The 27,522-nt window shown below is 48.2% G+C and overlaps 2 protein-coding genes across 8 annotated transcripts in view; one reads left to right on the forward strand and one right to left on the reverse strand.

Moving 5' to 3' along the window:
- MTSS1 (MTSS I-BAR domain containing 1) overlaps nucleotides 1-18,549 on the forward strand; it is a 163,008-nt gene extending 144,459 nt beyond the window's left edge. For 2 of the 7 annotated variants that reach the window (XM_029222972.1, XM_029222974.1), the window contains 8 exons: nucleotides 1,753-1,910; nucleotides 3,116-3,223; nucleotides 4,471-4,568; nucleotides 6,882-7,101; nucleotides 11,747-11,941; nucleotides 13,214-13,387; nucleotides 13,740-13,902; nucleotides 15,296-18,225. In XM_029222972.1, the coding sequence (XP_029078805.1) occupies nucleotides 1,753-1,910; nucleotides 3,116-3,223; nucleotides 4,471-4,568; nucleotides 6,882-7,101; nucleotides 11,747-11,941; nucleotides 13,214-13,387; nucleotides 13,740-13,902; nucleotides 15,296-15,996 (1,817 nt within the window). In that variant the 3' untranslated portion in view covers nucleotides 15,997-18,225. Of the gene's footprint in view, nucleotides 1-1,752; nucleotides 1,911-3,115; nucleotides 3,224-4,470; nucleotides 4,569-6,881; nucleotides 7,102-10,795; nucleotides 10,916-11,746; nucleotides 11,942-13,213; nucleotides 13,388-13,739; nucleotides 13,903-15,295 lie in introns of all 7 variants that reach the window. The other 5 variants (XM_029222975.1, XM_029222976.1, XM_029222971.1 and 2 more) reach the window with 4 other exon arrangements.
- A 192-nt stretch (nucleotides 18,550-18,741) lies between these two features.
- On the reverse strand, nucleotides 18,742-27,504 carry NDUFB9 (NADH:ubiquinone oxidoreductase subunit B9). Its single transcript, XM_029222986.1, has 4 exons — nucleotides 27,338-27,504; nucleotides 24,186-24,378; nucleotides 23,494-23,607; nucleotides 18,742-19,196 (listed from the first exon to the last, which is right to left on the reverse strand). Exons 1-4 carry the CDS (start codon nucleotides 27,436-27,438, stop codon nucleotides 19,065-19,067), a joined length of 540 nt encoding a protein of 179 aa, XP_029078819.1. The 5' UTR covers nucleotides 27,439-27,504; the 3' UTR covers nucleotides 18,742-19,064.
- Between the last annotated feature and the right edge of the window lie 18 nt (nucleotides 27,505-27,522).

A 27,522-nucleotide genomic window follows, 5' to 3' on the forward strand; every position in this document is an offset into this window, starting at 1 on the left:
GTGGGGAGCGGTGGGGAGTGACGGGGAGTGGTGGGGAGCGACGGGGAGCGGTGGGGAGCGACAGGGAGGGGTGGGGAGCGACGGGGAGTGGTGGGGAGCGACGGGGAGCAGTGGGGAGCGACAGGGAGGGGTGGGGAGCGGCGGGGAGAGACAGGGAGCGGTGGGGAGTGACGGGGAGCGACGGGGAGCGGTGGGGAGGGGTGGGGAGCGACGGGAGTGACGGAGAGGTGTAGGGAGCGATGGGGATCAATGGGGAGGGGTGGGGAGCGGCACACGAAGCTTCCCTCACTCGCCCACCGCTCACCTCCTGCTGTGCAGCCCGGTTCCTAACAGGCCTCTGACAGGCCAGGGGTTGGGGACTCCTGCTCTATGGCATTCGCATTGTTAAGGAGGGGTACGTGGTGACCGGTCAGGCCCCTTCCCAGGAGGCGAGTGGAATCCAGTCCCTCGGCTTGAGGCAGCCGGTGGAGGAAGAGGAGGGGTCCAGTGTCAGAGGGTCAGGCGGTGTGGGCTCTGCCCTGACTCTGCCTGCCCCCCTGAATGGCCCTGGACAGCCCCTCCCCTTCTCTAGGCCTCCACCTCCTCTGAACTGGGAGCAGGTTTGTTTGGATAACCCCTACTGCCCCTCCACTCCAATATTCTGTTTAAAGCATCTATTGAGTACTTGTTGTATACACCTATTAAACACCGATGGAGTACTTGTATACACAGGTGGCATTTCGGTGGGGGCTGAACTCAGAGAGTCCAAGCCTCCATCCTGAAGGAGTTTAGAAATTCTTCCTCTGGTTCAGGTGGTAGGTGAGCATGGGAGCCCAGTGTGGAAGCTCAGGAGCTGGTCTCGGGGACAGTCCCCTTCTTGTCCCCAGATCACGTTTACAGTAGCCATGCCCTCTGACACAGTGCCTATTTGCCCATGTTTATACAGACTTCTGTAAAAGGCCAGATTGTAAATCTTCTCAGTCTGGGGTCCAAACAGTCTGTGTCACAGCAACTTTACTCGGCAGTTGTGACGAGAGCGGGTATAGACAACCTGTAAATGAATGGGCGTGGCTTCACTCAAATAAGACTTTATGAAGATAGTTGCCTCACCAAGTTCTAGAGTTGTCGACAAGTCTAGAAATGGATGCCTCTGCATAACCGGGCTGTGTGGACAGGGCCAGATGACTCCCGGGCATGGGCCAGGCTCCGCACCCAGGCCCCCTTCAGTCCTCCACCAGCAGAGACCTGACTGCAGGTCTTTCTGCTGCTGGGCTTGTTCTACAGGAAGGGCATTCAGGACTCTCCACTAGGGAATTAAAGTAACTGCCGGGGCGTCCCAGGGACCCCCCAGAGGCAAGAGAGCCGATGCCTGCCACCTTTGTATTCTGGGACAGAAACTTTTGTCTAAACAGAGGCTCTTTCATTGAGGATGACCCAACAAAGCCAGCTTGTGCCCATTTTTGGCAACATCCATAGGCCCTCACCTTGTTCATCCCTTAGCCTCTTCAGAATGCAGGTCAGGACGAGTTACCCCAGGAAATTTTACTTGTCGTGAATAAACCAGGATAAATATGCTCTTTGGGCATTGGAAATTGGAAGTGGCTGGCCCTAGAAAAACAGCTTCTTTAAATCCTTTCTGGGTATAAATACATACTTTTTAAAAGTCCTGGAAGATTGTGGTTTCTACTCCAGCAAGGACCTGAGGGAGGAGGGCATTGGTTCCAGGAGCTGGTGTTTCAGCATGCCAAGCTTGGGGCTTTGTTTCGTTTGCAGGGCGAGGTGACATCCAGCCCCAGTTGGACAGCGCGCTCCAAGACGTCAACGATAAGTATCTCCTGTTGGAAGAAACAGAAAAGCAGGCAGTCCGGAAGGCTTTGATCGAAGAACGTGGCCGGTTCTGCACCTTCATCTCTATGCTGCGGCCCGTGATTGTGAGTTGGTGGAAAGTTCCAGAAGGCATAAACTGGCAGTTTGGAGGAGAGCCTCCTTATTTATCCTGGAGGCATTAAGAAGCCGCAGTGTGTCAGGAATCATGATGGTGGAGTCATTTTTATGGGTGAATAGTTGTCTGCAAGTTGCTGATGGCTGCACGGCCCACTCTATGTTCTAAGCACTGATGGTTCCACTTACTTTTTCTCCCCAAGTCAAGAAGGCCCTGCAGAGTGGTTCTCAAAGTGTGGTCCCCAGGCCAGCCGCAGCACCTGGGAACTGGTTAGAAACGTACATGCTCAGGCCCAACCCAGCCCTACTGAATCCACAACTCTGGGGGTGAGGACCCAGTCATCTGGGTTTTAAACAAGTCCTCCAGCTGATTTTGAGACCCACTGACCAAGCTGAATGCCAAGGAGTGACTGTGAGGTTAATATGGGAAAAGCCGCAGTGAATCAATGCAGACTTATTTTCTAAGTAAATCGGCTGCATGCCTTGAAAACTTACGCTGTAGGTGCTCTTGAAGCTGGTAGAAGTGCCCCAACTCCCTCTGCTCAGCCGTAGCAAGATGCCCAAATCCGAGTTCTTCCCCTGAGCGTAGCACTTTTCCCTGACTCGTGCTTCCCTGGTCCCACAGGTGCAGCTTGGTGCACTGGTAACGTGAATGGCTGTTTCTTCCATAGTCCCCTGTTCCTGCCTCACTTGCCATTGATTACGTTGGTGGAAAAAACCAGAAAGAAGGGGGAAGTTAACCTCCAGTGAACACACATGTGCTGTCACAAAGGGCTATCAGATCTGGACCAAAATATCTCCAAATAGTTGCCATCCACTGAAGCCGAGTGACTTCGGGGGTGGGGAGGGTGGGTCGTGGCCTGCAGAGGGGCTGTGCTGCAGGATCCCGTGAGGACACACAGGCGGACCACCCTAGCAGGCCCGCCAGCCCCCAGACACTTCGAGGAAGGCCCACGTGTTGGCTGTGGCTCGTTCACCCCTGTCCCAGGTGCACAAGTCTCTCCATGATTATGGCTGATTTCGTTTTCCTCTCCACTTCCTCCAAAAAAGGGCTGGTAATAGCTTCGGCAAAGACGCATCAGTCCCTGCATGCCTTTTCTGAAAAGCTGAAAGTGTTGGATGGTGTCCCTAATAAAAACAGTTGGATCAAGATGATAAAGTGAATCACTCATAACAGGTTGTGAATTACTTTCAGGAAGAAGAAATCTCAATGCTAGGGGAAATAACTCACCTGCAGACCATATCAGAAGATCTGAAAAGCCTGACCATGGACCCTCACAAACTGCCCTCTTCAAGTGAACAGGTAGGAGTCAAGGGGTAAGCGTGGGAGAGAGAGCCAAAGAGACAAAGGTTCAAGGCCCTGAGGGTTCCTTGCGGCAATATCTCATTTTGAATAACATTCATGTTTTACACTGTGAAGCATGGTAATCATCTTCCTTAGTCATTATACAGCACCTGCTGGGTGCCGGGCTCTGCTCTAGGCTCTTCACATAGACTTCCTCTACTATTATCCCCATTTTACAGAGGAGGACCTTGAGGCATTGAGAGATAAAGTCACTTAATCAGGTAGTTACTGGTAGAACTGGGATTTAAACCAAGCTGTCAATTTCCAGAACCCATGCTCTTAACCATGTGTTCACTGACCCTCTAGAAATAAACTCTGCTAGGGACATGACAGTGGTGTATCTTGGTCATCATTGTGAATCATTCTCACTGAATTTCTCCCATTCTAAGTATGTAGTGCATGAGGATTTCTCTTATCAAAAAGGTGACTTTTAAAATGTTGATTCATTTGGTTCATGTGACATTAACACTGTATCCAGTGGGAAGAGACATATTTGAGTGAACAGGTGATAAATCATGTGCTGGCCTTTGCCTTTTGTATAAAAATTCTTATCACTGCCTTGGGCGCCAACTAGGGAGACAAATTTGGGAGCTTATATTTTCCATCCTATGAAATTGTGTTTATCAGACTATAGCCTGCAGGCATTCACTCAGTAAGTAGACATTTATTGAGCACCTACTGTATGAATGGAAGGTAGACCTTATACTCAAACAGCTCTTTGTCAGGTGAGGGAGACAGATGTAGAAGTAATTGTGAAAGAATTGGTTTCTCTTGATTCTGTCAGGTTTTAAGGGTCAAACAGGGCACAAGTGACCACTGAATATCAGGTAGCTAAGATGTAATAAGATCAGCACATCCTGAAACCATTATTGTCTGTGCGGCGGTGTAAGCAAAAACCCTACAAATTCTAACCTTGGGTGTAAGTGGCTCTTATCAATTGTTAACGTAACTAACTGTAAATCTTTCTCTTCCTTTTTTGACGGATATGTCATGGTTTTCCTCCCCTCTTCGCATTAATTATATTTTTGCTTGTCTCAGAAAAAGGATTGTGATGTTGATGGATTGGTACTATGATTCTTTAATTAAAAAAGAAGTCTTCACGACATGTTTTCCTTTGATCCCCACTCCTCGATGATGGCAGAATTTCGACGTTATATGTTTCGCTTCTCGACACCCCGCTCACCCTCCTGGCTCTGTCCCCTCAGGTGATTTTGGACTTGAAAGGTTCTGATTATACTTGGTCGTACCAGACTCCACCCTCTTCCCCCAGCACCACCATGTCCCGCAAATCAAGCGTCTGCAGGTAAGCGAGGCCGGGCTGGGCCACTGCTTTAGGGACACAGCATTTTTCTTTATGCTAATGTGAGCATTAGAGTCAGTCTTGAGCGCTAAAATGGCTCATCTGAAATAGGAAATGGTGATCAGGTGAAAGGATCCCATCATGATTTTGGTCTCACTCTTTAGTCTCTGGATTAGTTTTGGGTCATAAGGAAAATCCCATCAGGTCTTAGACCAGTGGCCACAGCTCTCTCACTCAGTGTACGTTGTACCGATTTTCCCATCTTACGAATTCGCATTGGATCTTCCTGTTTAGCAGAGTAAGAAGCACATGGGCTAAAAAAAAGGGCGAACAGAGGTTGATTCTTGTGCAGACTCATCTTGCTGTCGCCAGAACAAGTGAAGGCAGTAACAGTGGCTCGTGCCCTCATTTGCCCCCCAATTTTGGTCTCAGGGCTTCATAAAGTAGATAGAATTCTTGATCTGTTAACCACTCCCACCACTCCCATCACTGCCCTGTGAAGCACTAGCGCTACCTAGTGACTCACAGTGAGAATCCATTGGAATAGTTCTGCCATTGGCAAGGCTGTTTCCTGGCAGTTTTCTGTTGAGCACCATTCTTGGCTTGCTGACCGCCAAGTTTATTCTCTTCCCGTGAGGGTGGAAACATCCTCGTGCATCATTCCTTTCTTGGTACACTTCACCTGCTAATCTTTTTCTTTGACTTTTCAAAGCCAAATGAATTTCCACTTCCTGTGAATTAGCATTGAGAGTAAAGAGCAGGGTGGATCTGCCGAATCTGTGTCTGGTAATATCTCTCTACACGTGTGTGTGTGTTTCATTTCATATTTGAGCTTGTGCAGTGTACACGGAGCAGGAAGTTCAGACTTAAGATGCTTATCCTGACGTTCAGCAACCTGAAGATGTTGGTTTCTTGTCATCCTTTGTGCGCTGTATGTGTGTTCGTGTGTATGACACATCTACTTAAGTTTTTTACTGAGGACGTTTTTTGTTTGGTAACCAAGAAAACTTTATCTCGATTAGTGTAAAAAAACTTTATCTCGATTAGTGTAAAACAAAGCTGCATGAGTATCTTTTCTTTCTACAGTTTTAGTTTCAATAGAAAATCATGTCACATGGACACCACCAGTTCTGAGCTTGCTGCAATGGAATTGCAATGAGCTTTGTTGTCAGTCTCCAAGTGCCCTCCTCTGGCTGACTGGGGGAAAAGCAAAAAATCATGATAATTATCCCTGGCAAATGTCCCCAGTGATTTCCCTCCAGCACACTACCCTATATCTGTTGGAACAAGTAATTCTGGTATAGAACAGTCACACAGCCCTAGACTACCTTATTAGCTGTCCGAGTTTGCAAAATTTGACAAGAATCTCTTGCGGGTTTAGGAGCAGAAACCACAAACATCCTAATCCCAGGCTGGGTTGTTTATTTCACGCCTTCTGATGCTTCTGCAGCTGCTCTTGTATGTCATCTCTGCTTGTTTGGACCACAAGACTTTGTCCAGTTTTCTGGGTTTTGTAATCTGAGTGATTAGACAAGAGTGTAGGACCTGTCTCTTACGACTGGAAATGGAACGCAGACAGAACACCAGAGGGCATGTGTCATTTTCTGAAATCCTGTTTACTGTTCCATCCTGGAAGCAAACAGCTTAGATTGATGACCTTTAGTCCCTGAAAGCTGCCTGCCTCTTGCCTGGTGTTCTGTTTGCCGGGCCCACAGATATTTTAACAGAGAAACACCTGTGTTCAGGGTCAAGCCATTCATTAAAGCACCAACTTTGTAAATAAAATGTAAAACACATGGACACAAAGAGAGTCGATTTGCTGATATTCTGTACGGGGGACTCCTTGAGGGGTCTCTGGGTGCCGAGTGATGGTTGGCCGGGTTGACTTTGGTCTCCTGGACCCAGATGGTCCATCGAAAGGAGATGCTTGGGTGTTCCAGCCGGGTCATGCTGAAGCCTTAGCGGTTTGGCTTCAGGGTCATAGTTGCTGCGAGCAGATGAGATGAGCCCTTTTCGTGCCGCGGACATCGGGTCCCCTGGCTTTGGTGGCAGGTGACAGAGCAGAGCTTTAGAATCACAGGCCTCCATCCTAAGGACGCCTCGTTGTGCCGTCGGAGAACTGAGTCTCTGTGGCTGGTGTTCCCCGCCCCCCCTTGCTCACAGGAAAACACTTTTGTTTACTAGCTTAATGATTGGGTGTTTAGAAAACATGGCTCACCGTTTGCACTGCTTCTTGGGGCCGGGGGCTGATTGCATGATGTCGTTCTCCCCTGTCGTCCCGTGTCGTCTGTCCCCCTTCTCCCGCTGCCCCCGCAGCAGCCTGAACAGTGTCAACAGCAGCGACTCGCGGTCCAGCGGTTCCCACGGCTCCCACTCGCACTCGCCCAGCTCCCACTACCGCTACCGCGGCTCCAGCCTGGCCCAGCAGGCGCCTGTGAGGCTGTCCAGCGTGTCCTCCCATGACTCAGGGTTCATCTCCCAGGACGCCTTCCAGTCCAAGTCGCCATCCCCCATGCCGCCGGAGGCCCCCAACCAGGTAAGGGTCCTTGGCTCCTGGAGCAGCCACAGCACCTGGGGTCTGGACCACCCTCAGTGGCTGGAACCAGAGAGGGACCTGGGCTTGGACAGACCCCTGTCTTCTGACGGGAAACCTCTGGTTTAATTTCTCATCTCTAGAGGAGCTGCTCTCCTAAAGGGAGAGGTACCGTAAGTGGGGGGTTGAAGCTTACGATCATTATGCCGGTGATGGTTGAGTCACTGCATTGATTTGGGGAGTTTTCACATGTACACAGACTCAAAGACGTTTGGCCACTCCCTGGCATCCCTGTAAGTGCCCGGCTTAGCGTGATGTAGTAATTAATGGGCATTTGCCAATGGGGGTGGAGATTCTGTCACTGAACAGTGCCTTGGAGACCTGCCCTGGCACCCTCAGCTTCGTTTTATCAATTTGTGTTGAGAATGAGAAAGCATCTTCAGAGCCCATGCAGGTAGTTCTGTTGGCACCTTGCTCCTGGGAGAAGGGGAGGTGTTGAGTCTCTGACCACAGTTGGGTTAGATGGCGCTAGGCGCCCAGCCCAATGGGTCCAGCCAGAGCAGAAGGCAGGATCTGGGCATTGGAACACCCTTCACCTGCTCCCCTCTGTCCTTTTTGTGCCAGTGGGTTGGCCTCTAGGTTAATAAGCAGCACGACCTGACCTATAGACACTGGGAAACGTGAACCTCCAGGGTGCCTCTCAGCACCATCCGCTGGGGAGCATGGTGGCTCCGAGCCCGTCGTGTACATTTTGAGGCTGACCACAGCCTTTGGTTCAAGATCCTTGGGATTCAGAAGGTCACGTGCTTGTCTTGTTCATCCAGGTATCCAATTTGCCTGACAGTCACCAAATATCTCCTGTGTGCCAGGCACCATCCTAGGAGCTTCTGCCTGTGTTAACTGTGTAGTCCTGCCAACAGCCACGCAGAGTGTTGCTACCCCTGTTTTGTGTGGAAATGGAGGCTCAGAGATGTAACGCCATTTGCCTGAGTTGCACAGTTATGTGACCTGCAGGTTGAGGATCTGGAACCAGGGTTTCTGGCAACTGGTCCAGCACCCTTTCTGCACCGCCCTGGCCATAAGGTGCCCCTGGCAGAGTGCTCTGGGGAGCACTCTATGTAGAAGAAGCATCTGAGGTGTTTTGGGAGCCTAGGTCACTCGCCTGACATGGCTGACATTGGTGAACCCAGAGCTGCTCAGCCCGGTGCTCCTTTTGGCATTTTACAGCCATCCCCGGGGACTGTGGCCTCTCTCTGTCTTCCTGGGGTCGACACTCAATTTCGAATGGAAACGCTTGGAGCCAGGAGCTGCACCTTTAAGTCCTGATGTGCTTGGGGTGCTTTGGCTCAGTCTCTGAGGGGTCACCACCTGTCCCCTGTCCGTCCCCACTATGTGTGGCGCTAAACAGCACCTGCATGTCTTGCAAGCAGAGTGAGCGTGGTCAGAGGGGGAGCAGGGATTTGCAGTTCTAATGTGCAGCGTCATTCTGTGTGTGTTTTTAACAACTGACACATTAACAAAGTATTGTGCACTGACACTGCTTTCTAAAACAAAGAAGCTGTGTGTTCCAGCCTTGCTGTGCGTGTGTGGATCAGGCTGAATGAAGCGGGCTTTCTGTCTCCAGTAGTGTCGAGGGAAGCGGAAGGCAGCTTGTTGGGATTTACTGAAATCTGAAAGCCGGTACCCAAGATATGCTTGACTAGCAACTCCAGGGCAGTTTTAATAAACTCAGGGATACTGCAAAATTTAATTGAGAATTCTATTTTTTTAAAAAGGCATTACAGCTGCTTCTAAGGCAGAGGGGAAATTTAAGGAAATTGTACACGTCACACAGGCCAGAGGGTACAATCTCCTGGAGGAAGCAGTGTTACCTTAATTTGGGTGGGAGGAAGGAAGCAAACGTCCGAAAGGGGGCGATCCCTCAGGTACACTGATGCAAATGGATGCCACGTGGCAGGATGTGTTCAGAATTCTCCCGTTTTCCTCCACTCTGCTCTTTTCAAATTGTGCCATGTGTGCCCAGGAGTCATGGACCACGTGTGCAGCTAGGCTCCTGCCTAGAACCATTCACTCCATCAAGGCAAGGAGTTCTTCAGGAAAAAAATGAGTAGAAGTCAAAACAAAATACGAACCTGCAGTCCTGGGGTGATTTACTGGTTCTTTTTTCAAATTGAACATATTTGAGTTACAGGAACCAAAATAAATAGTCCTGGTAAATTACAGTGATAACTGATTTTTATTTATAGTTGATTAAGCACTATTTACAGAGGTACACACACACAAGATCTCCTTTGATCTTCATCTGATAGATATTATTAATCCCTATTCTAAAGATGAAAAAAAAATTGAGGTTTAGAGAGATTAAGTCCATGGTTCCTTGACTGGGACGTGGCAGAAAAAAGACTTCCATCTGAACCTTCAGACTTCAGATCCTGGATGGCTAACCAGACACCAAGCTGGGGAAGTGGCCAGAAACTCCACCACGGGGCCTGGCCTTGCTTGGGCTCCTCGGAGCTGCATGCATTGTGGAATGCCTTTTCAGTTCCTTGCTCTTGCAGGATGGGAGGCTAAGGATCTGTCCTCTTGTAGGAACCTTTCTTTGGCGGGTGAAAGGGGTGGACAGAAACACAGATCTGGCCTCCTTGCCAGTGAATACAGGGACACTTCCAGGGAAATAGTAGAGAAGGCACAGACTTCCTTATACAAATGGGATGCGATTGCAGTTAACAGTGAAGAAAACTTAAAGCAGATACCTGGGTGGGCCCAAAGCACTATCCTGGGGGACCCAGTTACATGGAAGAGATGGTCATTGTCACTCATCCATTCAGTACTTTTAAACACCTGCCACATGCCAGGACAGGACCAGAACGTCGCGATGTAGTGGTGAGCTAACAGGCAGTCTCTGCCTCTGCCGAAGGTTAGGAGCTGGGAGCGGTTTCCCTGGCCGACACCGGGAGACTGGCAGGGACTGGATGGTTAATAAAATCAGGCTGAAGAGATGTTTTCGCAAGCCAGACCTCCTTTCCGTGATGTCCCAGAGCTCGCCAGGATGCTTCATCTCTCCCTATGCGGCCACTGGAAACATTGCCCTAACCACTGGGATTCACTGCCTCAAACCTCAGAATCACTCCCCAGGCAGAGAGACCTAAAATCATGTCTTGTGAAGATGCAGCTTCATAGCTGGAAGCCACCCACATCCAGAGGTTGCATGGGACGAAGGAAGAGTGTCCAGGAATTAGAGCCATTCTAGGCAGACATGGAGCAAAAACCCAAGTTGGGGGTCAGTCCTCTTGCAATAACGCCCGGACACCTGAGAGATGTAAAAGTCATGGCATCCCTTGGGCCCTGGGCCTATGGCACAGGAAGAAAGGCCCTAGAGAACGCAGGGAGTCCAGCGCCTTGACCACACTCCCTTGAGCCAGGCACACACGCAGATGGCGGGGTTCTGGGGGCCTTGCAGTCCGGCAGGTCTGGGGCTCGCTGGGGCTCATGCTTCCTTTCCAGGGCTTGGAGGCCTCTGTGTTGGTGCAGCTTCAGGGGAAAAAATAACCCTAACCCTCTGCTTCTCTCATCTTTCCCTCTTCTGTATGCATGTCTGTCTCTCCGTGCGTGCCCTTCTCCCCTACTGCCCCCCCCCATCTTTTTATTGTTTATGACCGTCCTTTTTTGGTGGTGTGTGGCCCCTCCCCGGCTGCAGAACTCGTCCAGCTCGGCCTCCTCTGAAGCCTCGGAAACCTGCCAGTCCGTGAGCGAGTGCAGCTCGCCTACCTCAGTCAGCTCAGGCTCCACCATGGGCGCCTGGGCATCCACAGAGAAGGTGACCAGCTGGGGTCCCAGCCTCTCCCCCATCCCCTGCCAGCTGCTCCCCGCACAGCCGCAGGAACCTAGAAACTCAAAATCTCCACCAAGCGTGGCCCCTCTTGGGCCAGAGGGAGGGACAGGACTGAGGGCTTTTTCCAGAATGGGTGCCTGGCCCTGGGCAGTGACTCTGCGGTCGTCCAGAGGGAGAGGAAGGGGTATGGGGAACTCGCAGGTGTGAAGGCTTCTTCCCAGGACATGGATGGTCATCCGTCTTCCCCCCTTCCCTTCCCCTTCACCCCACCCACCATGGCCTCCTCTTCACCGTGCCCTTGGATGTGACACTTCACTGCGTCAGAGGCTGTGTGCTTTCCTGCCTTTTAGTTGCCATCACCCCACCCTACACCCTGATTTGGAATCTGCTGAACAGTGATGATTTTGGAAACCTGGAATGAACAGCTTTCAGTTGACGCTTTTGAATTTTAAAATTTGCACAATGAGATGAGCGAATCACCGTCACTGTGAAATTATTAGTGAAATAATCGAAAACCATTGAGAGCACCACACATTAGGGACACGGATCATTTCCAAACTATTCTAAAATGTAGATAAAGTATTTCCCCAACTGAATACTTGGTGTCAAATATGCAGGCATTGTTCGCACCGTAGCTAGCGCTTTTCTCTCGCATCCTGGACCATCCGTGAGTGGCAGAGCCCTGATGTTTGTTTTATTTGCAAATATTCAGATCTCCCCCGTCTCTTGAATGTCAATGCCATCTTGTATCTCCACACTCATCCTCTTATATTAATTTTTTTTCCTTTTTTCCTCCCTTTTTTTGTTTGTTTCCAGTTGTCTAACGGGTTTTCTCACTATAGTTTATCAAGCGAGCCCCACGTGGGGCCCGTAGGGGCGAGCCTTTTCCCTCATTGCCTGCCCGCCTCCCGCCTGCTCCCTCGGGCCACCTCTGTCCACCTTCCAGACTACGCTCATTATTACACCATTGGGCCCGGCATGTTCCCGTCATCTCAGATCCCTAGCTGGAAGGTTTGTGTCTCTCCGCCCTCCTCTTGCCCTCTCCCCCGTCCCTCATTGCCTCTGTGCTCACCCCCCTGCTGCCCCACGATTCTCACCCCACCCCACCCCACCCCTTTCCTCTCACACTCTGCCTTCTTCCCCATAACACCTCCTCCCTAAGTAAATTCCCACTGGGGAGAACCGGAAAGCAGCAGGCAGCGCTGAGACGGGTATGTCCACACGGAGCTGAGATTGGAGGAGCTCCCTTTAGGAGACACCAGTTAACCCCGTTAGACCCCAGTAGACCCAGATGCGGCATTGCAGGGAAGTCGCTCCCAAGTTGTAAGTCCAAGCTCTGCCCTCCTGGGGGTTTCCTGAGGGTGTCACTGTTATCAGGGAGGGACTCTCCTCCTCGGCCATGTTCCCCAGACTGTTCCCTTGAACCCTTACTGGGCCATGGTAACAGAACCATGCCCCAAAATATGGTTTGGCTTACTATGTTTTATCTTAAAAGTACCTGCAGACTTTATTTTTAGTCTTAAAACATGTTTGCTTTAATATAAAAACTTAAAAGTTTTTATATTATTTCCTATCAAGTCTGATTGATGCCAGGATATTCTACCTTTATTTGGAGAGGAGGTCCCTAACTTGAATAGTAGGCCCCTAGGCGGCCCGCCATCTCGAGCAGGCCTTGACTGCCTCCCTCACAAGTGGTGTGGACCCCTCAGAATCTTTCTTCTGGCCCAGGGGCCTTCCCTTCCTCTGTGAGGACCTCAGAGAGCACATCCTGAAGCGCCCTTTGGGGTGGTTTCCCGGAAGTGAGGTTCAGCCTCAGGGAGAGTGGCTGAAGTCCCTTTAGCGCTCCCTGGTGGCCACTCCAGGCGAGTGAGGTCATTTGAGCCGCTAGGCCCCAGCGGGGGGCCCCAGACATGGGAAGGGAGGGCCTGGTCCCTGGGGATGTGCTCTCCACTGGCCGGTGCTTTCAGACACCATAGGCAGTTGGTCAGTTGTTTGATGGCTGTAACTAAGAGTCTCCCTCAGGCTACCTGCCCCGTTGTTGCGGGTTTTCAGTCTTTGGGCGGATGTGAGGAAAGGGCAGGTACCCAGGGGACCCCCAGAGGATTTTCTGCTCCCTTCTTCTAGTGCCGGGTGAGGGCAGAGGAGGGGCTGCTGGCCTGTCCCAGCCTGAGCTTCCCCCGAGGGGACCAGCTACCTTCTGTGGGCGGGCAGCTGTCTGGAGGCTTCTGTGGCCTCCCGGTGGAGGCAGAGGCCCTGGCACCTGACCACACTTGTTCCACTTAGGACTGGGCCAAGCCAGGACCTTACGATCAGCCTCTGGTGAACACCCTTCAGCGCCGCAAAGACAAGCGAGAGCCAGACCCCAGCGGTGGAGGCCCCGTCGCAGTGGGAGGCACGCCCACCGCTGCCGAGGAGGCTCAGAGGCCGCGGAGCATGACCGTGTCGGCCGCCGCCAGGGTGACGCTCTTGTTCTCTACAGCTGGCTGGGCCCCTCGAGACCTGGCGGGGGCCACGTGCTGGCCAGCAACTGGAGGGATCCGAGCCCCTTTCCCCTACTCCCTGCTACAGCGTTTAGAAGGCCCCCAGGGAAGGTCTTGTATGGGAATTAGACTCTAGAACTTTCTAGAGCCTGGGTAGGGTCCAAGCAAGTTGGCGGCCCCCTGGCCCCACAGACAGTGGCGGTCACGGGAGCAGAATAGGAGTCCTGTTGAGGCCCCCACTGGACGAGGAGTGCAGAAAGGCTCTGGGGGTATCAGACAGGGGACTCGCGGCCCCGGTGGCTCATCTGTCTCTCTCCTCCCACCTGCAGCCTGGAGAGGAGATGGAGGCTTGTGAGGAACTGGCCCTGGCCCTGTCTCGGGGCCTCCAGCTTGACACCCAGAGGAGCAGCCGGGACTCGCTTCAGTGCTCCAGCGGCTACAGCACCCAGACCACCACCCCCTGCTGCTCTGAGGACACCATCCCCTCCCAAGGTAGGAGAGCCTGAGCTTTCCAGCCGGGCTTCCTGAGCAGTGCCAGGTGAGGAAGGGGGCCCTCCCCGCTGGGAGGAGGCAGACGTGCGGGAGTCCGTCCAGCCACAGTGGATCATCTTGGAATGCTCTGGAGGGCTCGTCTGTAGTTGTCGGGTCACTGCCATGCAGCAAAGTGGCCAGATTTCACAACTTGATTTCTCACCATCAGGGTTACAGGGATGTCCCAATTTGAAGGCAGACAGATGCTGTTAATGATAACATCATTTGTGTTTAGCACTCTGTACCAAGCACCTTATTTTCCCATTAATTCTTCACAGTCGTTTATGTCATAAGTCTGTTTATCCCCATTTTACATACATGGAGACTGAGGCCCAAGTTCACACAATAAGCAGCAGAGCTGGAGTTTGAGTCGAAGGTCTGTCAGAGTCTGAAGCCCAAACTCCAGCCAAATTCTCTATGAACTTGCCTCCCTCACCGCCCTCCCCAGCACACACACACAAGCCAGCAAGATGGCAGGCCAGCCGCCAGGAAAGATCTATGAGAGCTGACCAAGCCTGTCGGCAGTCCTTCAGTCCAAGTCTCTAGGACAGTGGGTCTCGGTGGAGGGCCACTTTGCTGCCCAGGGGACATTTGGCAACGGCTAGAGACATTTTTAATGGTCACAACTGGAGGGCGTGCCGCTGGCATCTGGTAGATGGCCAGGGACGCTGCTGACCACCCCCTCATACAGCACACAGCTCCACCCCACCACACAGAACTTACCCGAATGTCAGAGCGCTGCTCTTCAGAAACGAGCTCTATGATGTTCAGTCTGTATGCTTCCCCCTCCCACGTGACCCCATTTTTGGAGAGAAAGTGAGCACCCCTCACTGATGGAACCTGTCTCTGCCTTGTTTTCGGAGACTCGTTACCAGTAGCTCCATTGCTTTTCTAGCCCTCGCCTAACGAGTTGATCATGAGGGAGGTAGTAAGGTCTGTGATGGTCCTTGTGGGGTTTGTCTCTCATGTCAAATTCTGGGCTGGAGGGCTTGTAGAGGTTATTTCCTCTTGCCACACCCCCTTTATTCCTCCCAGAGGTGCTCAGAGGTAGCCTCGCTGCGGCCTGGCGGTTTTGCATTCTTCACCGCTCAGCGGTGTTTGAGTGCGGGCCTGCTGTGTCCAGCGCTGCTCTTGGTGCTGAGTGTTCCCTCGGTGAACGAAACGACGGTCCCTGTCAGGGAGTTCTTAGATGGTGAGGGCTGCTAAGCCTGGCCCGGAAACCCCGGAAGGCTTGGGATGAGATTGCGGGTGAAGTACTTTGGCCTCTGGGGCCCTTTGTCCTCCCAACACAAAAGAATCAAAGAGCACAGCCACTGCCTCGGCGATTAGATTTCTAATCGGATCCTATGATCAGTTTCAGATTACGATTATTTCTCTGTAAGTGGTGACCAGGAGGCAGATCAGCAGGAGTTTGACAAATCCTCCACCATTCCGAGAAACAGCGACATCAGCCAGTCCTACCGACGGATGTTCCAAGCGAAGCGCCCAGCCTCAACTGCTGGCCTCCCCACCACCCTCGGACCTGCTATGGTCACCCCAGGGGTTGCAACCATCCGACGGACCCCTTCCACCAAGCCTTCTGTCCGCCGGGGGACCATAGGAGCTGGTCCCATCCCCATCAAAACACCTGTGATCCCTGTCAAGACCCCCACCGTCCCAGACCTCCCTGGGGTGTTGTCAGCCCCTCCAGATGGGCCCGAGGAGCGGGGTGAGCACAGCCCCGAGTCGCCGTCCATGGGTGAGGGCCCCCAGGGTGGCACCAGCATGCCCTCCTCAATGTGGAGCGGCCAAGCCTCCGTCAACCCTCCTCTTCCAGGCCCGAAGCCGAGCATCCCCGAGGAGCACAGACAAGCAATTCCAGAAAGCGAGGCCGAAGACCAGGAAAGGGATCCCCCAAGTGCCACTGCCTCCCCAGGCCAGATTCCAGAGAGTGACCCTGCAGACCTGAGCCCAAGGGATGCCCCGCAAGGAGAAGACATGCTGAACGCCATCCGCAGGGGCGTGAAACTGAAGAAGACCACGACAAACGACCGCTCAGCCCCGCGCTTCACTTAGGCTCTCTTAGGCTCACAAGAAATGCTGCCAGTGGGGAACGAACTGTCTAATTAATAGACCTAGTTTGTCTTGATCCATTCCAATCTGTAATCAAACAAAAGATTTTGTAGGCAACTCAGAACACAGCTCTTTTGAAAGTACTCGACACCTTTAGATAAGAATTAAAAGCAACATATGTAACTGACATAACCTTGATCTTTTAATTTGTAAATATTGAGTTTTCTTTCTGCACATTTTAATCTTAAGTTTCCCTTTTGATTTTTCTGAAGGTGCCAAATTCCATTTTTTACAAGTCTTTGTAAAATTTTAAATGCATAATAAGGGGGGGAGGTCGGGCAGGGGAACCACGAGGTAGTAATTTCAGAAAAAAGGATAACTATACTTAGCTTTTTTTTTTCTTTTCTTTCCTGCAAGCTTTTGTAGATGCACTGTAGTAGTCTGGCTTAGACACAAATTCAAGTTATTGTAATGTACAAACAAACAAAATGGGTAAGGGGTAAAAATCCTTCTTCAAGTATACTACCTTCGGAATGAGGAAAGCGGGAGTCAGCTTATGCGCAACATTAGGAGTGAGGGAACTCTGGAAATGGTAGAGGCTGTGTTGGGACTGGGGGGAGGGTCGCGGGAGGGGCACACTGTCAACACAGCCGATCCTGTTACATTTAAGAGTAGCCTCGTAGGTTGAATTTCTAGTAGCTTCATGGTAAATGCATCCGAATAAGCCACACTGGGTTGCAGTGTTTGTTTCTGCAGGGTGTTTAAGGACTTCCTTTCTCCCACGATCGCTCCTGACTGCACACAGCACCCACCTCCAGTCCCGTGCATGCTGCCGCCACCGGGTAGACATAGAACCCCCCCACTTCAGTTACTTGTCTGTTAGTTATACCCACTTTCACTGAATCCAAACACATCCAGAAGGGTAAGGCGGTTTTAAAAATGTGAAAACAAACATTTAAAAATGATTGATAGCAGGGAATCTTAGAGATAGCAAATGCCTTTTACTTAACCGTGCCTAGCAGGCTGGGCGCGTTGAAAAGCCCAAATATTTTGGAAAAACTGGAGTGGATTTAACAAGGGTAACCAGCTTGGAGTCTGGCAACTTGCCAATGTGTTTACCAGTCTGGGGGCTTGTTTTTCTTATCTTCTTTTAAATAATGGCAGTTAATTGGCTTCACACTAAACATCGAAGAGAGGAGGATTTATTTCTGTCACTGGGAATCTGACCACCATACTGTCCCTTTTTTTTTGTATTCTAGGCAGTGTTTTTTGGAATGGATTTCTGTCTTTTCTAAGTGAAAGTTAAATTTGTTATAATGCCCATCCCCTAAAGCCAGCAGAGATGTGTAGATTTAAAGGGACCACGTTTGAGGAATGCAATGGTGTTTTAAAAAGCCAGCCCCTTCGGGTCAGTTGAAAGTGCTTGTTTGGGACCGAACCTCTCAAGGAATAGGAGCCTGGCGGGTCCTGCAGATCTCTGTTGGCTCCACTCTTCAATTACACAATCTTCTGCTTTAATACGTAACTGCACTGGATGTGAAAGAAACGTACCTGTATAGTCAGTGTTCTCTATGTTAACATTTAACACTGCTGTGATTGCTCAAAAACATTTTACGTTACGGCTTTCAAGCAAAGGCATGATTATTAGAAACTGTTTAAACTTTTTTCTTTGAAAAACAAGCTCCATTTACAGAATATAAGCAACAGTAGTGCCTGTGGTTTAGCCCACCAATCTTGATGACTAAAAGTAGCTGATGCATTGTGCATATGATGCTTGAGATGGTTTTTGCAAAAGCAGAAATCACTGCAAGGTAATTACGATAGATAAAAGTGATATTTTAAACCTTTCAAATAAATGGATGTAACTGTACCTTGGTACAGCTTTTCACTTGTTTAGTTTTTAAACGTTAGTATAATCTGAATAAATTTAATATAAAATGTTGCCAAATTCAATGTAGAAAGAATGTGACAAAACGCCTTGGGTAGTTCTGTTTGTGTTTTTGCATATTGTAAAAGCAGTGTCACAGCTAAAAATAAATCGTTTCTAAAGGTAAATTATTGTGGTTTAGTTGCTAGTTTGTACTGAGAGTTGACCTCTCCCTGTGCAGTTTTTTGTTCTAAACTTGTATAAATAACAATTGTGTAACGTGTCTCCCTTTTACCTTGTATCAGTTGCTTCAGCCTACATTATAAATAAAGAACCACTAGAAAAAAAAAAGCCCTGCATTTCAAGTCTTATTAAAATTCAGGTGGAGGTCTTAGTGAAGTGTTAGAAAATGGACTGAGACCCAGATTGAGCTTAGTTAGAAAGCTGACAACATCATTTTTGTGCATTTTAAGAACACTAGTTGCCTGAACAGTGAGTTACCAAGAACTAAAACTAGCTGGGCTTGGTTGAGCTTTAAAAATGGCTTTACCCTTAAAAAAAAACTTCAAACATTTAGAGTTCTGCTACCCTTACCTTTGTGTCTGCAGACAATCCAAGCTACGGTAGAGGGAGCAAAGCTGGAAAACTGCCTCCAAAATAAGTGTCACCAAAGTGTCATCCACATTGGATGCCATCAAACTCCACTCCTGAGAACCCCATGAACTCCATGCTTATTTGCTGAATGCGTGCTTCTTAGAGTAGTCCTTTAATCAGAGCTAAAATTCCATTAGTGGAATCTAGAAAACAGAAAAGGTATCTCATGTCCTCAGTATTGGCGTGACTCTTCTTGGCTTCTTATGCCCTCCAGTCACCATAGCTAGTTTAAGCCTTCAACTCAAGTTTGTTCAACTAAATCTTCAGAGTAAACCTTGTATCTGGTTCTGCTGCAGTTTTCCCTCGATTTCATGTGTTATCAATATGACTTAATGGGGAAGAACAGAATACATCTGACTACGTTTCAGGTACTTTTCTTTATATGCACAACTGCTAAGAAAAAGACAGTGGCCCAGTCACCTGGCATCACGTTACTCTTCAGAAGCACACGTCAGCCATACCATATGGAGTTATTTTATTAGGGCGAGTGTATGTCCTGTAACTTATTTCACTTGCGAGCGGGACTGGTGAGGCATCTTCCTCTCTTTCTCTACATGGGCTGCTCCCGGGGCCTGGTCACAACATGCCACCACAGTGGGGGCAAATCACCTTCCTTTCGGGCTGGGGGCAAAGCTTCAGTTCTGGGACCACCAAGCGGGGTTTCCTCCTGCAGCTGCTTAACCTAGAAGGGGGGGTAAGGAAGGAACAATTAGAAAAGGAGTTGAACTGACTGTCCAATCTCTCTGCTACAGGGAAGTGTCGGCATTGTTTCCACTGTGTCACATGACACACCCTGATCCTCACTACTGTAAAGTGTTGTTTGTATATACCTGCATTATCTTTTTTTTTTTTTTAATGTAGTGTCCTTCCTTGTCTCTTGTAACATTCTTTATTTTAAAGTCTATTTTATCTGATATGAGTATTGCTACTCCAGCTTACTTTTGATTTCCATTTGCATGGAATATCTTTTCCCATCCCTTCACTTTCAGTCTGTATGTGTCCCTAGGTCTGAAGTGGATCTCCTGTAGACAGCATATATGTGGGTCTTGTTTTTGTATCCATTCAGCAAGCCTGTGTCTTTTGGTTGGAGCATTTAATCCATTCACGTTTAAGGTAATTATCAATATGTATGTTCCTATGACCATTTTCTTAATTGTTTGGGGTTTGTTTTTGTAGATCCTTTTCTTCTCTTAGAGAAGTTCCTTTAGCATGTGTTGTAGAGCTGGTTTGGTGGTGCTGAAGTCTCTTAGCTTTTGTTTGTCTGTAAAGCTTTTGATTTCTCCATCGAATCTGAATGAGAGCCTTGCCGGGCAGAGTAATCTTGGTTGTAGGTTCTTCCCTTTCATCACTTTAAGTATATCATGCCACTCCCTTCTGGCTTGTAGAGTTTCTGCTGAGAAATCAGCTGTTAACCTTATGGGAGTTCCCTTGCATGTTATTTTTCGTTTTTCCCTTGCTGCTTTCAATAATTTTTCTTTGTCTTTAATTTTTGCCAATTTGATTACTATGTGTCTTGGCGTGTTTCTCCTTGCGTTTATCCTGTATGGGACTCGCTGTACTTCCTGGACTTGGGTGGCTATTTCCTTTCCCATGTTACAGAAGTTTTCGACTATAATCTCTTCAAATATTTTCTCTGGTCCCTTCTCTCTCTCTTCTCCTTCTGGGACCCCTATAATGCGAACGTTGTTGCATTTAATGTTGTCCCAGAGGTCTCTTAGGCTGTCTTCATTTCTTTTCATTCTTTTTTCTTTCTTCTGTTCCACAGCACTGAATCCCACCATTTTGTCTTCCAGGTCCCTTATCCGTTCTTCTGCCTCAGTTATTCTGCTACTGATTCCTTCTAGTGCAGTTTTCATTTCAGTTATTGTATTGTTCATCTCTGTTTGTTCTTTAATTCTTCTAGGTCATTGTTAAACATTTCTTGCATCTTCTCGATCTTTGCCTCCACTGTTTTCCCAAGGTCCTGTATCATCTTCACTATCATTATTCTGAATTCTTTTTCTGGAAGGTTGCCTATCTCCACTTCATTTAGTTGTTTTTCTGGGGTTTTATCTTGTTCCTTCATCTGGTACAGAGCCCTCTGCCTTTTCATCTTGTCATCTTTCTGTAAATGTGGTTTTTGTTCCACAGGCTGCAGGACTGTAGTTCTTCTTGCTTCTACTCTCTGCCCTCCGGTGGATGAGGCTATCTTTAGAGGCTTGATGGGAGGGACTCTATAACTGCATTATCTTTATGCCCACATTTTAACTCGGACACAAAAGCTGTTCTCCTTAAATGTTTTCCCATTCTTAAAACAGCAATGCTGAGAACAAACCCTCCTACCCCACCTCTTACTCATTAAGCAAAACCCTGACAATTACCATTCCAATTCCCCCTTGTTATGGTTCCCCCACCTCTTTCCCCCCCAAAATGTTTATTTTTGTGTCTCAGCTAAGAGGTCTCCAAAAGCACTATTAAGAAGCTTCAATTTGAATACATTAGGGATGTTAATTTAAAAGCCCCCCAAATAGCAATGAGGACAAGAAATAACATGAAATCACAGGTACAAGTGTGCTCAGTTCTGCCCCCACTGCCCAGCTACCCCTTTTCCAGCGATCTCCGAGACCATCACTGTCCTAATAGAGGAGGAGACCTAAGACACCCACTTTCCAGATCCATGATTTTTTGAAGCTCCCTCCAAAAAAACCAACTCTGGATTGTGGCTAATCTGAGCCTCAAGCACATGTGCTGTTTAATGATGTCAAAGAGACGGAACTGGTAAAGAAGGAATGTTTTGGGGAGAAGTGGTTATCACAGTGACCAACTGCAGGATGAATCTGCTGCTCTCCATGAATCAATATGCCTTGAGTTCCCAAATGCTGACATACTTCTTAGAAAACACTGCCCTCCTTGGTCACAAAATCATGAATCTAAGTAACCCACTATCCAACCAGTGTCCCCTTCCAGCTCATTTGCTTAAATGCCCCCTGAAAATAATTCTTGAAACTCACAGATGCTGCCAGTTCACAGGTCCTCACACCCAACTTGCCCTTCTTTCTGCATCAGCCTCCCTGTCTACTCCCCTCCTTTATCCAGCTAGATTCCATCACGACAATCACTCCCTCTCAAATAAGTTCCTCGTCACTCTTGACAGTGGACAACCACACCGTCTACCTTCAAACCTGCAACCATACAGCTCAGTATTGCTAAAAAGAAAACAAAATACTGGAACAAACTGGTGTCACAACATGTTAATTATTCCCAACTTCACATGGGCCTTCACCACCACGTGGCAATCTTACTACTATTCTCCAGCAAGCTCATCCTCTGCCCACGATTATCACACCTTTTCCACATTCTCCAAACATGCTTTGCCCACTTCCTGGCTTTTCCTGACTTCACTTAAAAAAGAGAAGCCATCACATCGAAGTCTGTCATTTCCCCATCATCAAAACTTCTAACCCAAATGTATTTATACACATCTTTTGTCCAATTAGAATGGAGGAAGAATCCCTTCTCCTTCCAAAGGCCCCCACACATGCTTGGGATCCCACCCCTCTTCTCAAAAACTTTCCTTCTATACCTATTCCACCTCTCTTCAGCACTACCAATTTCTCCCTCACCCCAGATCTAATCAGCATATACGCATCATTTATCTTAAAAGAAAGTAATCCCCCGGCCTCCAGTTACTGCCCCATTTCTTCATTCTCCTCAGGAAATCTTCTCAAGAGTCATCACTCCCTCCTGTTTACTCTTCCTCACCTTCTGATCAGTCTTCGTGTGATAGAAATGGCTCTAATCAAGGTCACTAATGCCCTTCCTGTAGCCAAAACCTTTGATGTTATTTCTAGTACTCACTCTATTCCATCAAATCAAAGATGACTTGGCCCCAGGCATTCTTGTTTATTTTTTTTTTTTTTGGCCATGTGGCACAGCATGTGGGATCTTAGTTCCCCCACCAGGGATCGAACCCATGTCCCCTGCAGTGGAAGTGCAGAGTCTTAACCACTGGGCTGCCAGGGAAGTCCCCCGGCCATTCCTGAAGCCATTCTCTTGGATCTAAGGATCTCAAACATTTCTGTGGCTTTCCCTCCACTTCCTTTACGGGGGAGAGGGCACCCAGAAGAGACCCTCATTCTGTGGCTTTTAAAACAACTGATAACTCCCACATTTCTATTTTGAGCTCAAATCTCTCCTCTGAGTTGAGTTCCAGATTCGTACATCCAAAGTCACCCTCTGACACCCGCACCTGATGTCTCACAGGATTCTCAAATTTAACATTCGTAAATTTAACATTTAAAACTGAACACTTGATTGTCCCTTTGATATCTGTTTTTTCCCCTCTTCCCTATCTCAATAAACACCACAACCATCCTCCAGATGTTGAAGATTAAAACCTGGAAATCATTCTTGATTCTTCCCTGTCCTTCACTACCCACCACCCCCACCCCCCATCCAATCCCTCTTCACAACCCTGCAGACAATATCCTGAATTTACTTCCTTCCATATCCACTGCATCCACCCTAGTGCTAGTTGCCATAATCTTTGGACTAATCTACTGCAATAACCCCAAACTGGTCTCGCCAATTCTCCACTTGCCCTCTCCAATATATTTTTCACACTACAGCAAGATTGACTTTTTTAAAATATAAATCAGACATCATGAGTGGAAAAATACCCAAGGTGCTGGTGGAGAAGGTTAAGGGACTGTAGGGTAGAGCAAGGTCAGGCAGAGGACTATGGAGGGGAAGGAGGGAAGAAGCAAAATCAGAGAACAAAAAGCCCAAAGACCAGGGAACACATTTTAACCTATTTCTAAGATGGCTGTAAACGTTACATTTAACACACTTGAAAGAGAATGTATATCTGAGAGGCAAGGGTCCAGAGTAACTGTCGGAGCTGGAATCTGGACCTCTGCACGTGGGGAACCAAACCTCAGCTCCTTCCAGGTGTTGACCATGTGGGCCAAACTACATGGTAAAACACAGGCAAGACTCACCTCTCGCTCCCAGCTTTCTCTCCGCAGTTTCTTCCACTGCTCTCTCTTGGCAAAGTAATCAGGATACATTGCCTTCTCGGAAGGATGCCAGTTATCTAAGCACCACTCGGGAACCTGTCAGGAGAGGAAATCACGGCGTCTTTCCACAGGACACATTTACATGTCAAGGGTAGGGCCTGCTCAAGAGACAGAAGACAAAAATCAAGGTGCATTTTTATAACCATTCCAAGTATCAGACTGTTTCTGACACTAAGCAAAACAGCAGAGGACCGAGAAAAAGGAGAATGCCTTAGAGTGAAACAGCCTAGGGATGAAAAACAGCAAGGTCAGTCCAAAGAGAACTGGCATCATTCCTCCCCTACCTGAGTTCTCTAAAGATCCAACGTGGCTGTATGTTGTTTGGAAATATCACTTAGAATACTAAGCACCAATTGAAATTGGTTAACTTTAAGGTCCAAAAATGAGTTATTTACCAATTCCTTTAGCACTTTGCTTTGCCGGAAAGTTTACTGCAACACCTTGGCACTGAATTGGGAAAGAAAAGTCGTGATGGCATCTGGGAGAGAGAAAACTGACACTGAAAAAAAAAAAAGTGTAACTGTCAGGAAAGAAATGTCCTAGCTGCCCCTAAAAGGGCAAGTGGTTTCCAAGGCTGAGGTTCGGGATTTGAGACACCGCTGGTCCTCACCTACCTTGTAGCACTCGTATCTCTCATAGGAGGTACCCCCAGGAGACTCAGGGAAGATGTATGGCTGAGGATGCTGACAGTGCCAGAACTCTTCCTCTGCCTCCCTCAGCAGCTGGGTGGCCTTCACCATGTCCTTTTCATTCTTATGTTCATCAAACCGAGCTCTCATCAAACAAGCAAAGTACCGGTACTTGTCCCTTAAACCAAAATGATTTTGGAGATTAGAAATGGTATCTACTCAATCAGGCAGTATTTCTGTCTGACAAGAGGCAGTACTTCCACTAACACCTTTCAGGTGAGTAGCATGACTTCCCAGCCCCTCCCTGGACCCTGTCAATGGAGCAGCCGCATCATTACGACGGCTTCCCTGGCAGACCCCAAACACCAGCAACAAAAAGCTACTGTATTACTGATAAATACAACCTAACCCCTTTCCCCTGTCTCCTCTATCGCCTCTGTAGGATCATTCAACATTCATTCAATGACAACTTACTGCATTTCCTCCTACCTTGTGCTAGGCACTGTGCTAAATTCTGGAGACACAAAGATGTAGAAGGCACGTATTACTGATACATGGTGCAAAGAGTGTTGCTCAAATCAGACAGACCTGGGTTTCAATTCTGACTCTGACACTAGCTGCCTGACCTTAGGCAAGTTTCGGTCAGGTTCTAGAAGAAACCATGGGCAGAGATCATTTACGGGGCTTTAAAATTTTTTTTTATTTTTTATTGTAGTTGATTTACAATGTTGTGTTAGTTTCTGGTGTACAGCAAAGTGATTTCGTTATACATACATATATATACTTTTCCATTATAGTTTATCACAAGATATTAAATATAGTTCCCTGTGCTATACAGCAGGACCCTGTTGTTTAGTTTATATACAGTAGTCTGTATCTACTAATCCCAAACTCCTAATTAATCCCTCCCCCCAATTTCCCCTTTGGTAACCACAAATTTTTCTTTGTCTGTGAGTCTGTTTCTGTTTTGTAATTAAGTTCATTTGTACCTTATTTTAGATTCCACATATATGTGATATTTATCTTTCCATTTGACTTACTTCACTTAATATATAATCTCTAGGTCCATCCATGTTGCTGCAAGTGGCATTATTTCATTCTTTTTTATGGCTCAGTAGTAATGGGGCTTTGATAATCCAGGCCACAGATGACAAGGGCTTGAAGCAGGCAACAGTGATGGATGGTGACAAGAGAAAAACATTTAGACTACAAAGTTACAGGAGTAGGCTATGGAGTCAGATAGCTTAAGACTGTTTCAGCTCTGCAGTTCCTAGCTGTGTAACCTAGGGTAAATTATTTAAAGTCTTTAGGCCATGGGTTCCTCCTCCATAAAAGAGTTAATAACAGTACCTATATCTTAGGGTTGTCCTAAAGATTGAATAAGCTAAAACATATCAGCACACTTCAGACAGTGCTTGGTACATCCTTGGTGCCCAACGTAAGCTACGAATATTATTACACTGGGGAGAGAATATACAAAAATCAGTGTCCAACAGCATACAAGTATGTATGTTGTTGGCAGAGGGGTAAGTAGGGAGTACTTGAAAATAATGCTAAGACTTAAAGCTGAGTGACTGTATTACTAGTAATGCCATTAGCTGAGGCAGGGAATTTGGGAAGAGAATCAAAATGAGGTAGTGAAAAGAAAAATACATTCAGTTTTAGAGAACTGTAGGTAATCTAGCAAACAGCTGGAAATACAGCTCTACAGACAAGTGAGCACAGGTGGTAACTCAAGTCCCAGCGTTAGATGAAGCTGCCCAAAGTATACACAGCAATGACCAAGGGCCTAGGATGGACCCACACAGAACAAATAGCGCTATGAGGACAAATGGAAGGAAAAAATTCAGGCAAGCACTGAGAAAAGATGTCAGTGAGATTTAAAGAAATGACGAGTCAGTGTTATCACAGTAACTACTTTTATCCTTTCCTCCAAGATAATGCTAATATTCTCAGATGTAGTTCAGCAATACCTGAATGCCTGATGGCTTGACTTCCTTCATCCTTATGAAAGATTCTCTATGTTATCTGTTTGTTTATATGTCCATCTTCCTCATTAATCCATAAATTGCTACAGCTGAGAAAGAAGCCTTATTAACTTTTGTCAGCCACCACAGAACCTGAATTGCAAATTTTCAGATGAATAAAAGAATTAGGGAAGTAACTAACCCTACAGCCTTGAACCTGGCCATCTTCCTGCCTAGCAAAGAGAAGTAGGTCAATGACTTTACAATAATCCCGAATATACAATCTGGGCTTCCAGGATCCTCTCCACAACTCTTCCAGACGTACTCAGTTTCCCATTGTTTAGAGGTTTTTCTCAGAAGCCCTTCTCCTGACACTAGGTTTTAGGATTCTGCTAAGGGCATGGAGGCCTGGCATTCATACATCTTGGGTTGTCACCCCACCATGCATTGCATCTAGATCACGAAAACCTATATGTTTTAAGACTGTGTTCTAAGACTAGTCCCAGATGGACAGAGGGAGGAAAGAAGAAGAGAATTATGTGGGAGGTAAAGAATTCGGTGGGATGTGAAGCTAATGAAAAGGACTGAATGAAGCTAAAAAGAGAAAAGCTGATGGGAGGGGTGATGATGATGTTTTGGAGTTAAGACACCTGAGTTGTAATCCTGGCTCGGCCACTTACCAGCTGCTGGGCCTTGAGCAAGTCAGTCTCTTGCCTCTTATTTTCTCATCTATAAAATAAGGCTAAATAACCCCTAACACCCAGAGTTGTGAGAACTAAAGAAAATAACGCATTTATTATTACTGCCAGTACCAGGAACGAGAAAGTCACGAAGGAAGCTATTATTTAGTGAGCGCTGGAGGTATGACCATTTCCATGTTTGGCACTTCCTTTCTCTTAATCGTCATGCAACCCTCTGCGCTGGGTCCCGCGTCCGTTTTCCTGATTAGAAAACTGAGGCCCGGGCCAGATAAACAAGTCTTCAAAGTGTCCCAGATGTGGGCGACGAAACCTGCATTCGAACCCGGGTCTAGGGGAGGGCTCCGCGGGGCAAGGGGCCGCCTTCCCACCCCGTCCCAGAAGTCCTTGAGCCGCTCGGTCCCCAGAGCCTCTCAGCCTCTGTGGCGGCCCCCGGGGTCACCTCCCCGCGCCCTGGGTCCCCCTCGCCCACCTGTGGATGCACCACGACTCCAGGTGGCGCAGCGCCCGCTTATAAAGCCGCAGCACCTTCTGCTGGTGGGTCAGGTAAGCAGCCGGCACCGAAAGCGCCATGACTGCTATTTCACCTTCAGCGGCCGCGGGGTACGCCGGGAAACCGGACGTCGGCGGTGAGTGGGCGGGGCTTCCGGCGGGCGG

This window comes from Monodon monoceros, unplaced genomic scaffold (assembly GCF_005190385.1).
Source record: "Monodon monoceros isolate NGI ecotype Baffin Bay Population unplaced genomic scaffold, NGI_Narwhal_1 Super_Scaffold_14, whole genome shotgun sequence".
Lineage (NCBI taxonomy): Eukaryota > Metazoa > Chordata > Mammalia > Artiodactyla > Monodontidae > Monodon > Monodon monoceros.

Excerpts from the sequence above, each read along its gene's own strand:
- NDUFB9 (XM_029222986.1), bottom strand. The coding sequence starts at position 27,438 with ATGGCGCTTTCGGTGCCGGCTGCTTACCTGACCCACCAGCAGAAGGTG. Across the intron at positions 24,379-27,337 it reads GAGTCGTGGTGCATCCACAG|GGACAAGTACCGGTACTTTG; the intron begins GTGGGCGAGGGG and ends TTTTGGTTTAAG. Across the intron at positions 23,608-24,185 it reads AGAGATACGAGTGCTACAAG|GTTCCCGAGTGGTGCTTAGA; the intron begins GTAGGTGAGGAC and ends CTCTCCTGACAG.